Source organism: Vulpes vulpes, chromosome 16 (genome assembly GCF_048418805.1).
Source record: "Vulpes vulpes isolate BD-2025 chromosome 16, VulVul3, whole genome shotgun sequence".
Classification (NCBI taxonomy): domain Eukaryota; kingdom Metazoa; phylum Chordata; class Mammalia; order Carnivora; family Canidae; genus Vulpes; species Vulpes vulpes.
In genome coordinates, this window is record NC_132795.1 from 63989519 (window position 1) to 64002421 (window position 12903).

Below are 12903 nucleotides of genomic sequence, written 5' to 3' on the forward strand. Positions count from 1 at the left end.
CTCTGTATAAGGGAAGGCCTCTATCAATCAGTCTAGTTAAAAACTCTGGGGATCTCTCACACTTTTTCTGGGAATAAGACTTCTCTGTCTTGTTTCCCAGTTAAAGTGGTCTGTCTTTTTTTTTTTTTTAATTAAGGACTTGTAACCTCTTGCTCACCTTGGTATCTTTCATAATGTAACCTCTCTGATGCTGTGGTAAGTTGTTCTCAGCATCCTTCAATCTGGCTTTCAAAGTATATTACCTTTATCATTAGTTCTTTGAGTCTGGAGAGATAGAAACCATTTACTTTCTAATTTACTATTTTATTGTGGTGTTTTTAATCCCAGGGTGAGTTTTTATTTCTCTAGCACAGGATTTAAGTTTGAATTGGTGTGAAATGCTTTTTTCTTTCTTTCTTTCTTTCCTTTTCTTTTCTTTCATTATTATTATTATTATTATTTTTAAAGATTTGTTTATTTATGATAGACATAGAGAGAGAGAGAGGCAGAGACACAGGCAGAGGGAGAAGCAGGCTCCATGCTGGGAGCCTGACTCGGGACTCGCTCTCGGGACTCGCTCTCGGGACTCCAGGATCGCACCCTGGGCCAAAGGCAGGCACTAAACCGCTGAGCCACCCAGGGATCCCCTCATTATTATTATTTTTAAGAGGGTTCCCTGCTGGGCTGAGATCAAGAGTTGGATGCTTAACTGACTGAGCCACCCAGGGTCTGCTGAAATGTACTTATTTTTAAATTGTGTTTCTATTGGTACTTTACTAATAGACAGGAACCAGGTAGCAATAGGATTCATTCCCACCAAATTATCTCTTAACATTGCTAAGAATATGTGTTCTTTTTAATGTTTTACATAGAATTATAATACTGATTATTTTGAGGAATTGGAGTTGTTTATTTTTTTTAATAAATTAATTTTTATTGGTGTTCAATTTACCAACATACAGAAAAACACCTAGTGCTCATCTCATCAAGTGTCCCCCTCAGTGCCCGTCACCCATTCCTCCCCACCCCCCGCCCTCCTCCCCTTCCACCACCCCTAGTTCGCTTCCCAGAGTTAGGAGTCTTTATGTTCTGTCTCCCTTTCTGATATTTCCCACACATTTCTTCTCCCTTCCCTTACATTCCCTTTCACTATTATTTATATTCCCCAAATGAATGAGAACATACCCTGTTTGTCCTTCTCCGATTGACTTACTTCACTCAGCATAATACCCTCCAGTTCCATCCACGTTGAAGCAAATGGTGGGTATTTGTCTTTTCTAATGGCTGAGTAATATTCCATTGTATACATAGACCACATCTTCTTTATCCATTCATCTTTCGATGGACACCAAGGCTCCTTCCACAGTTTGGCTATTGTGGACATTGCTGCTAGAAACATCGGGGTGCAGGTATCCCGGCGTTTCATTGCATCTGAATCTTTGGGGTAAATTTTTTAAGCTGTTTTACTTCTTACATCTCTATACACGCAGTTTGATTTTCTTTAATATTTTCTTGAGTTCAAACCTAAACTTCCTCCACAGGAGTCAAAGGTTATTGCACATGTGTGATAAAATACAGAATGTGTGGAGTGCCTGGTTATGCTCAAGTCATGATTTCAGGGTTGTGAGATCAAGCCCCATGCTGGGCTCTGCATTGGGCATGGAGCCTGCCTAAGATTCTTTCTCTCACTTTTCCTCTGTCCCTCCTGTTTCTTCTCTTAAAAAAACCACACACACACACACACACACAGAATGTGCACTCTGTATTGGTAGGATTACAAAACCTAGATGCATTATTGTAATTTTCTGCTGAAATGGAAATAATGTTGACTAGATCTATAACATAATGTGCTAATCACTAGTTTTGAAAGGGGAGAAGCCAAGCCAGTTTGAGTTCTGTTTGGGGCTAGGTCTAGGTAACCAAAATATAGATTGATTTTGCCTGCCAAGAATATATAGGTGATTTGGAGGAAACTAAGAGGTAGCACCTTGAGTGCAATGTCAAAAGTCCAAGGGCCATGGACTGAGCACAAGCTCCCTTCCCCTGAGCTGTCTGTGTGAGGCAATAGGGCAGGGCATGGATTTTGGTGTCTTGGGGGAGTGATAGTATGTGGGGGAGAACTGAACACAGCCACAGAAGGCACTGAATTCAGATAAGGGCCTGCAGAAATTATGCCCAGTTTCATGAGAAACCTAAGAGATATAAAGGTATAAGGGACAAATTTTAGACTGGACATATGCTGTGGATGTCAAGTGGGAGGCTATTGTTGGCTTAGGGCTCTGTCTACTTCAGAGCATGTAGACAGTGGGAATGCTTCAGCTATTCAGTTGACTATTGTTAAGCTTCACTTGATCATGGGGGATGACGGACAGTTTGATGCCAGTCTGGTTGTTTTGGGGTTGGAATCTGGGTTGGGTAGCCTTTAGTTAGACAGGATCATGATGCATCTGTGATGAGTCTGTGGCAAGAACAGGAAGGGAGACTCTATTCAGGTTTTGGAACCATTGGAGCTGTGTTTGAACTTAAATGTTAGTATTTCTTATTTGAGTAACTTAACTAATATCTCTAAACTTTAGTTTTAGTTTTCTAATTGGGATTTAGTTTTCTAATAATGCCACATTCAAAGGATTGTAAAAATAAAATGTCTTATTCAATAGAATTTTCTCTGAGGATAGAAATGTTTTATAATGTCCAAGTGATAGCTACTAGGCATGTGTTGCTACTGAGCACTTGAACTTTACTGAATATGAGTAATTTAATTTTATTTAGTTTTAGTTAATTTAAAACCACATGAGGCTAGTAGCTAGTATATTGGACAAAAGCTATAGACGATAGCTATTATAGGGACTATTTAAAATATAAAAAGTTAGCTTTTAGAATTTCCTTGACTGATATATTCTTTCAGTTACTTATTTTTGTGCTTGTCATATTTTGTTTGATGTGCAATGAAATATATAGCAATGTTTCTATCATGAAGAAAAAAACAAAAATTTTAATAAATTTAAAAATTTTAATTGTCTTTTAAGAGACAATATATACATACAAGAGATACAATATACTTTAATCTTAATGACAAATGAATTATACCAAGTGTAGAGGACTTCAGAAAAGCAAATGCTATCTTCAGGATAATGAACTACTTGCACTGGTTATTGAAGCATGTTATATGTTTTGGATAGGTAGAAAGAAAGGAAAGGAAATTTCAGATGGAGGCATGGTAAAAATAAAACTAGTAGGATAGGAACCTGCAAGATGTGATTAGGACTCAGTGAGTAGACTTATTTGCTGAAGTATGGAAGTGGTTTAGAAGGTGAAATTAAGCTAGAAAAGTGTTTTGGAAGGTGAGATCTACCATATCATATCATTATAGCTCCCTGTGAATTGATGGCTAAAAAAGCATAGGATTTAGAGCTAAAGAGAAATATAATTAAATTTTGTTTTAGGAAAGTAACCCTGGTAGATGTGTGAGACACAGAGAAATGAGTTATGAAGCTTATACTAGTATGGGCAAGAGGTTACACGTTTCTGAGCCAGAAGGGTGGCTACATGAACAAGACTCCATAGACGTAAAGAGTCAAGATGTGACTCCAAGACTCAATCAGCATTAACTGGGGTGAGAAAAAGAGTTAAGTATATATGATATGGTAAGAGATAGGGATAGATGTATTATAGGAGGAACACTGAAGTGAATCAGAAAGTTTTATGAGGAAACAGAGTCACTTGATGGTTATTTGACTACCAAGAAATTTCTGGGAGAGATAGTCACTTTCTACATATTTTAGTGCTGCATTGAAAAATTAGCCTGAACCAATGCTTACTTTGAAAGCTTTAGTGTTTTCTTACACAAGGAATGAGACATTTCTAATATGTCAACAAACACATGACCTGTCAAAAACATAAATATTATGATAATTAGCAATGATGCCGTGATTATAATTAGTAATTATTGAACCTTCTTCCTTCACATGCTATCATGCTTCCACTTTCTACCTTGTGCTCAATCTCTGCTAGCTTTATTCCTATTTTTTTTAGAGTGAGCAAGAGCAAATATAATACACAGCTAGTCTGAGAATCTGAATTCAGTATCATGTGGGTAATAAAGTTTTATTGGTTATTACCAGTAAATTAGGTAACAAACTAAAAAAATGTTGGTTCTTTTCTTTTTTATGATAATTGGAAGTGAAAAGTTAGATTGGTATCAGCCATTTTCTTCTTGTAGTCTTCATTAAATCTTTCATTCTGAGCCACGGTAAAGTGATTCTTCCAGTCTCCAACTATCCCTGAAACAGTTATGTGGGAGAGAGTCAGCTTGCATTTCTCTATTCTCCTGTTTCTGTGTGTATACTCTACCTTCCAAGGGGGCAATATTAGACAAATTATTTCTGCTGCTAACCTGTCAATTTCATTCTGAAAGTTAAGAATAATTTCTTATCTGATTTGTGGGACAAGGACATCCCATTACCTGCTGAGTCACATTAATGGGGGAAATGAAACTACCAAAATTAAAACAGCAGGCCTGGGGAATTTCTTGTTTTTTTCCTCCTGCCTCTTTGCACATCAAATTGTGGTAGGTGCTTATGCCTATAGTTTTTATCTACAGGCCCACTGAGAAAGGCTTGCATGTGGAAAAACTCAAGGTACAGTTTTGAGGAAGAAAACCAAAAAAGATCCACCAAATTCTCCAGTTGCAATCCCTGTTACCTTTCTGCAGATTGTTTTTTTCCCATAGGGCTTACCATCATATATTATTCTGAGTATCCTTGTTTATTTTGTTTGTGGCTAGAATATAATGTTCACAAGGGAAGAAATTTCTGTTTGTTTACTGTTCACTGAACATTATCTAGACTAGAGCCTGACTCATTGTAGCCACTCAATAAGTATTTTTGAATGAATAAATCCAACCAATAGCATAAAGCCCTTATAAATCTATTATAAAATGGATTCTTTGCTCCATCTGATTTAATTCTACATTTTTTCACCTTAGCCAGATCTCTGGAAAGGGGGCATAAGGAATTTGACCGCACCTCACTCTTCAATAGTCTAAACGTTGTTTTCATTTCATTCCTGATTTCCTAAATACTTCTTTTTCCCAGAATCATTTGTTATAGATCTTATTTTTCTTAGCCACAGAAAACTCACTCAAGGCTGTTAAAGACTGGATGATTCTTTAAAGATTATGACCAAAAGAAAATATAAAAACCTTTTCTCATGAATGGAGACACAGAGTGGTTCATGATTTTAGCAGGAACTGATGAATAGTTTGACATTGGATTCTGCTTCATAACATCAAATGAAGTGTGATGGACAATTTTATCTAGGATTTCATCATCTAGGTTTTTTCCAATAAACTCTGCCACCTTCTGAATTTCATGCTTTGTATTCTATGATGAGAGTCAAAAGAAAAGTGAAGATTTGGTATAAGATAATTGGTTTAAAAAGAATATTGAAATGAATTAATAACAGTAATCAGTCACATGTCATGAGTTAAAATTAAAAAAAAAATCTTAGGGGTGCCTGATTGGTTCATTCAGTTAAGCATTCAACTCTTGATTTAGGCTCAGGTTATGATCTCAGGGTTGTGAGATTGAGCCTTGTGTTGCGCTCCACACTCAGCGCAGTCTTGAGATTTTTTCCTTCTTCCTCCTGCTCTCATGCACTCTGTCTCTGTCTCAAATAAATAAATAAATAAAACCTTAAAAAAATCTTATCTCACAAATACTCAGCTATCAGAAATAACTTATTTTAACATGATGGCTCATATTGTTCTCTTTTTTAGTAGCTGGAATTACTAAGCTTTTCTTGCTCTAACATAGCAGCAAAAACTGAATAGTATTCATGAAAAATTCACCACATAATGACATGCAGTGCATGGAGAATGCTTCACTGAGGGTTATGCCCAAATGTCTCACACAAGTCAGTTATGAGAGGGGTCTTGGTCAGCCAAATGTTTAACAGAGAGAGTCCATAGACTGATGATAACAACAAAGACATTGGAGCATGGGGCAGACGATTTAAGCCTGTCTTCTATTCTGACATTGATAAAAATGTCCCAGACCTTTTTAGTGGTGGCAATAAGTAGCAGCAAGAGAATGGGAGATGGCTATTTTGCACCCATGAGATACGCAAGAGGCACCCATGGCTAGTAAGTCTACTACCTAGCATGTCCAGGAACTGAGGAGCTCAGTTCCAATGTTTCCTCATCAGAGGGACACACAACCCTAGGGAGCTATCACTATGGGAAATCCCTATCTCCAGGAAGTGTGGTAGGAGAGGGAAAGTGGAAAAGTTTAGCCTGAAAACTGTGTCTTCTGCTTTAAAAGCTTGGATGTCAAAAGTAGTGCTTAATTTAATTGGCCTCACATAGACTGGGAATCAGCAAGAGTGATGAGAATATTGAGCTTTGAGTAACTAGTCAGGGGGACATTCCAGAACATGATCACAGAAATATTTAAAAGGGATCTAGGGACTCTGAGGTTAGACTACCTGTGCAATAAAGTTTCTTTCTAGCATTCACAATACATTAGGATGTACTCCAGTAAAAGGGTGTCATTTCTGATGACATATCCTTACTTTGCCATATGTCTACATATGGTAGACAATTATCACCTACATGGAGTTTTCCTATTCTGAATTTATTTATTTATTTATTTATTTATTTATTTTAAAAAAGACACATTTATTCAGCGTCATGATCAGACTATTACATTTAGCAATCAACAGCATGGGTGCAAAAAAGAAAAAAAGAAGAAGAAGAAAATCTACATTAAAACCCTTTGTTGGAATGCTTTACACTTTCCACAGAACAGAAACTAAAATAACCTGTTATATAATTAGTCACAAATGCAGTCCTTGAGTTTTTTGCCCATACACATGAGTATTGTCTAAAACATGTCTTCTTTGTAGCAGCTAGGCCCTGCCACCACTGTGCTTGGCTGAGTTCACAAATCTGTTGTAACCTGTAGCTTCCCTGTCACTTCTCTGGCTCTCCTCTCCTGCTAAGCTTTGTTTCCTGGCAGTAATTAAAACCTTCTGCCACTGCCATAGCTGCTGCTGCTGCGGGAATCGCCATAGCCACCTTGGTTTTGTGGTTTGGCAAAGTATTAGCCTCCACCACCATAGGGGCCAGAGCTTCTGTCTCCAAAATTTACTCTTTTCATGGGTCCAAAATTTGAGGGTTGATTGTTGTAATTGCCAAAATCATTATAGCTTCTATCACCTCCAAAGTTGCTTCCATCATTACCAAATCCGTTATAGCCATCCCCACTGCTACCGTATCCACCACCACCTCGACTGCCACCAAAGCTACCACTGAAGTTCCCTCCATGACCAAAGTTGTCATTCCCATCAAAACCACCTCCATGACCATCACCAAAGTTTCCAGAACCACTTCAGCCTCTTTGGCTAGATGAAGCATTAGCCATCTTTGCTTTGATAGGGCTTTCCTTACTTCACAGTTGTGGCCATTCACAGTATGGTATTTTTGAATGACAATCTTGTCTACAGAGTCATGGTCCTCAAATGTCACAAAAGCAAAACCTCTCTTTTTTGCCACTGCCTTGGTCAGTCATGATCTCAATCACTTCAATTTTCCCATACTGTTCAAAATAATCTCTTAGATGATGTTCTTCAGTGTCTTCTTTAATGCCACCAACAAAAATCTTTTTCAGTTAAGTGGGCACCAGGTCTTTGAGAATCTTCTCTTGAGACAGCCTTCTTTGGTTCCACAACTCTTCCATCCACCTTGTGTGGCCTTGCATTCATAGCTGCATACACCTCCTCTACAGTGGTATACGTGACAAACCCAAAGCCTCTGGAGCACTTGATGCTTGGATCTCTCATTACCACACAGTCCGTAAACATTCCCTGTTGTTCAAAATGGCTCCTCAGACTCTCATCAGTTGTTTCAAAGTTCAAACCTCCAATGAAGAGCTTACACAGCTGCTCAAGCTCTTTGGAAGACTCTGACTTAGACATGACGGCGGTGGGAGGAGAGACTTTAACGATGCTTACTCGGAGGCGTCCAGGGGCAGAAAGGAGTAATCTAACAAACATTATCTCCTATTCTGAGTTTAATAGCACCTTTCCTTCTATGGATTCCCCAGTTTGTCATACCTACTCATGGAAGGGAAACTCCTGCCTTACAGCATACAATTCCCTGCTATAATATTTCTTTCTTCTTTCTTTCTTTTCTTTTCTTTTCTTTTCTTTTCTTTTCTTTTCTTTTCTTTTCTTTTCTTTTCTTTTCTTTTCTTTTCTTTTCTTTCTTTTCTTTTCTTTTCTTTCTTTCTTTTTTTCTTTCTTTCTTTCTTTCTTTCTTTCTTTCTTTCTTTTTTTTTTTTTTAAAGATTTTACTTATTTATTAATGTGAGACACAGAGAGAGAGAGAGAGAGTCAGAGGCAGAGGGAGAAGCAGGCTCCTCGCAAGGAGTCCGATGCGGGAAAGGTAACACTCATATTTTGCCTGTATGGAAAAGATGTACCATTCTCCAGAGCACCAGGAGGCTGGAGATGAAACTATGTGATACATAAACTCATGACATACCATGTGGGCTTTGATGCATGGACAGCAGTAACCAATGAAATGTAGCGTTTTCTATTCCTTGTTTCAAATCTGTGGGTCCCCAGTGGGGTACATGCATTATGACCTAAATGTCTTATGGTCCAATGGGAACACATTAGGTGGTATTGCCCCTCACCTTCTTCAGGTCCTCATAGAAGAGGTAGAGAATGCGGTGTTGGTCTTTGGCTTTCCACCATCCTTTCACGTGGTCATACCAAGAACCCCAGCATACTGCAAGGAGGAATGAAAAACGGGGCAATGAATCACAGAAGCCCCCAAACAGATACTCCACTAAAAGGAGAGTTCCTAAAGAGAGGGAGAGTATCACACTGATGATTTCTTCACAGTAAAGCAGGCAGAGCCCCAGCATAATAAGGAAATGATTCTTTCCTTTTGGAATGTTTGAGGATTTTGAGAAAGGAAGGAAATAAAGATTAATTCTCTTACCTTTCCCAGCCAGAAAATTCTCAAAATACTCTTCCCAGGTTCCTGGAGCAGGAAGAGATTTATTCATTCTTTGGAAATGGTAATAAGACACCATATTGTCCTTTGGATTTCTTGCCACATAGATTATCTAGGAATGGCAGAAAGAGGGAAAGAAGCAAAAATGGGATTAGACTTATATGTACTTATTGTCCAACAAATTATATTCAAGTGGATACATTCCATACAGATGAGATTTTCTGATGCTGCATTCTTGTGATATTGGTTTTTGTGTGATTTGAAAAGGATTCAGATCAGTTTGCCTATTGATTATGGTGAAAGATGGACTCTCTTTTCTTTCTTTCTTTTTTTTTTTTAAAGATTTTATTTATTTATTCATGAGAGAGAGAGAGAGAGGCAGAGACACAGGCAGACTCCATGCAGGGAGCCCGACGTGGGACTAGATCCTGGATCCCCAGGATCACTCCCTGGGCTGAAGGCGGTGCTAAACTGCTGAGCCACCTGGGCTGCCCGGACTCTGGACTCTCTTTTCTTTAACAAGCGAAGAGTGTTTTTTTTTTTTTTTTTTTAAGATTTTTAAATTTGTTTCTTTTAGAGAGAGAGAGAGAGAGAGAGTACAAGTGGGGCAAGAGGCAGAGGGAGAGGGAGAGAATCTCAAGGAGACTCCATGCAGAGTGTGGAGTCAGACACGGGGCTTGATCTTAACTATGCTGAGATCATGACCTGAGCTGAAACCAAGACTCAGATGCTTAACCAACTGAGCCATCTAGGTACCCTAACAGGAGAAATGTTTTAAGAGGAAGCTGAAGACCACTCTAGGGTTGTTCTAAGGAGTAAACTGTAAATTCCTTTTGCTTTTTTTTTTTTTTTTTTAAGATTTTATCTATTCATTCATGAGAGACACAGAGAGAGAGAGAGGCAGAGAGAGAAGCAGACTCCATGCAGGGAGCCCGACGTGGGACTCGATCCTGGGTCTCCAGGATCACACCCTAGGCCAAAGGCGGCACTAAACTGCTGAGCCACCAGGGCTGCCCCCTTTTGTTTTTTACCTTGCAGTTTTTTTCTATGAAGGATGGTGGCAGCAAATGGATGGGAAGATGTGTTTTCAGGGTCCGTGGTGAGGGCATTTCATTAGCTCTTTCCAAACCTATAAAATCGATTTTTGATTACTTCCCATTATTTTTTTCTTTTTGCTTCAAAATCTTGTTGTTTCCATTATCACTACTTTAGGAACAATTGAACAATTCAAGTCACCTGTGAGACAACTGTAACTGTAGTTTTTTGATCTGCAAGACTATATCTAGCCTAAGAATGACTTTTCTTTTTAGCTAGAATAGTTTTTAAACATAACAAATAAGAAAATAAATAATTTAGAACCTAAAAAATTCAAACCCTTCCACTATGAAATTATCTTACTTGGGCTCATCCTTGTGGAATAAAATTAATTTCTCTTTTTAAAGATTTTATTTGTTTATTCATGAGACACACACACACACACACAGAGGCAGGGACACTGGCAGAGGGAGAAAGAGGTTCCCTGTGGGGAACCCAAATGTGGGACTAAATCCCAGGACCCCAGGATCACAACCTAAGTTGAAGGCAGCCGCTCAACCACTAAGCCACCCAGTTGCCCCTAAAATTAATTTCTAATAGAGAATGAAAACTTAATGTACTTTTATGTAAGTAGTAATTCCACTAGAAGATGTCTGGAGTACAGCAATGGCCAAACATAGTTAAAAAAATGCAGTCACAGAATTCATTACTAATTATTTGAATGCCTAGAATTTAATTGTTTTCTAGTTTTTTTTTGAAGTGGTTGTATCAATTCTTACATCTTTTCTATAACTTTTTTCAGCTTGAATGCCTAGGATTTTGAGAGGGCTCTGTGATAGTAAAAATCCCAGGTGTGTATTTAGTCAAGCGTGGTTATTCCATACTCACCAGATCCAATGGATGGGATTATCCATTCAATGAAAGGAATTCGTACATGAATAGGTGCTCTTTGACTTTTGTCAACATCCCCTTCATTTTGTATTAAGTCCACTATCTCCTGAGTCCATGTAGTTCCTTATTCCACGTGTAAGATGAAGATGCATAGACGTTTAGTATACTACATTTCTTAAAATATGATCATATTTGTTAGAACATCTCTCTGAATTTTAAAGCTAGATTTATAGTGCAACTCAGAAAACATTTTTAATTTATGTATTGTCTTAATATAATACGAGTCAAGAAGTCTGACTTCTATAGCAACTTTTGTTAAACTGATTATTGAAATAAGGAAGTAGGTTCACAACATACCCCAAGGGAAGATGGAAATCAAAAAAGTAGTTTTCAAGCCCTGAGGAGTCTTTGGGGGCTTCTGGAGGCTGCTGAAGTGAAATCAGCTTTGCAGGACCAAAGCTCCCCTAACTGTTCCCCAAGTTGGCCTTGGGATCCCCTTTATAGCTTACACACACAAAGCTATTTTTTAAAGGATCTGCAATAACAGCCTGCATCGGGAACAAACAAATCAACAAATCTAGCTGGTTAGTTCTTGGCTGTTTGAGTCACTCTCTCCTGGGGAAGTAAAAAAAATATGTACATCACAGGAAGAATTAAATTCTTAAAATTTCACATGTCATTTTATTTTGTTTTATTTATTTTTAAAGATTTTATTTATTATTCCTGAGAGACAGAGGGGGGTGGGCAGAGAATAGGCAGAGACAGAAGCAGGCTCCCTGCAGGGAGCCCGATGTGGGACTCAATCCTAGGTCTCCAGGATTGTGCCCTGGGCGGAAGGCAGGCACTAAACAGCTGAGCCACCCCGGCTGCCCTTCACATGTCATTTTAATATTTTTTTTCCCTCTAGTTTCAGTTTCCACAAGTGATTTCTCTTAGCCATATCACTCTATCCAGTAAACAACCTTCCAACCCAGATCAGTTTCTTCATTTCATTATTAGTGTATTTTCATTACTCACCTTCCTAATTCTCTTCCCCACCTTCCCCTCTCCCCTTTCACCTACCTGCTTTGGGATAGGTGGCAATAAGCAGATCATCAGACTTGGCTTGGAAATTCCAGATCTGGTCCCAGCTGTCACAGGTAGGTGTGGGTTGTAAAATCCCCTCCACATAAGCGACAGGTAGGCGTGTTGTTCCATCAAATTTAAAATCCTCCATTTTGTTTAAGGCCATTAGTGTCAGAAATCAGAGTAGGGCTCCAGATAAAATGTTACTGCTCAGTCAGCACAAAGCTGCACTTCTGTTATTGCACAGGTAATGCAAAATTCAGACTGCAAATTCTTCCTGGACAGCTGGGGATGGCTGTCAAAGGAGAAAGTAGCTACAGCTCTGTCCGCCCAAGTTCCAGGAAGCACGGAACTGCGGTGTAGGCCTTTGTACTCAGGCGTTTTCTTAATGAGCTCCAGCCCTCCTCCCAGCCAGGCTGTGACGAAATACCAGAGGCCCTCCCAAATCCTGGCTGCTGTGTCATGTTCAAATCAGTCCGGTTCTTCTGTGTCAGCTTAAAAAGAGTCAATGCCAAGTTGTTTATGTTCCGTTCTTTATCTTTGTGTTCATAAAATAATTCACAAATATTCATTAATTGTTTCTTCTGTGAATTTTATGCTAATTAAAAAGTTACAGGGAGGGGCAGTCCGGGTGGCTCAGCGGTTTAGTGCTGTCTTCAGCCCAGGGTGTGATCCTGGAGACCCGGGATCGAGTCCCATGTCAGGCTTCCTGCATGGAGCCTGCTTCTCCCTCTGCCTGTGTCTCTGCCTCTCTCTCTGTGTTTCCCATGAATAAATAAATAAAATTAAAAAAAAAAGTTACAGGGAATTTGCTCATGGAATTAAACAGCAATATAGAATAACTTCCCTGAAAGACTGAAGGGAAATTTCTGTGGGCTCTTGGCAGGGAAGTCCTAGAATTGAATCTCCCA

The 12903-nt window shown here is 38.8% G+C and overlaps 1 protein-coding gene across 1 annotated transcript; it reads right to left on the minus strand.

Moving 5' to 3' along the window:
* Nucleotides 1-2969: 2969 nt before the first annotated feature.
* On the minus strand, nucleotides 2970-12486 carry LOC112929020 (sulfotransferase 1C4). Its single transcript, XM_026010893.2, has 7 exons — nucleotides 11990-12486; nucleotides 10925-11050; nucleotides 10033-10130; nucleotides 8987-9113; nucleotides 8676-8770; nucleotides 5180-5360; nucleotides 2970-4259 (listed from the first exon to the last, which is right to left on the minus strand). The coding sequence occupies exons 1-7, from the start codon at nucleotides 12156-12158 to the stop codon at nucleotides 4144-4146; spliced, it is 912 nt and encodes a 303-aa protein (XP_025866678.2). The 5' UTR covers nucleotides 12159-12486; the 3' UTR covers nucleotides 2970-4143.
* Nucleotides 12487-12903: the final 417 nt, after the last annotated feature.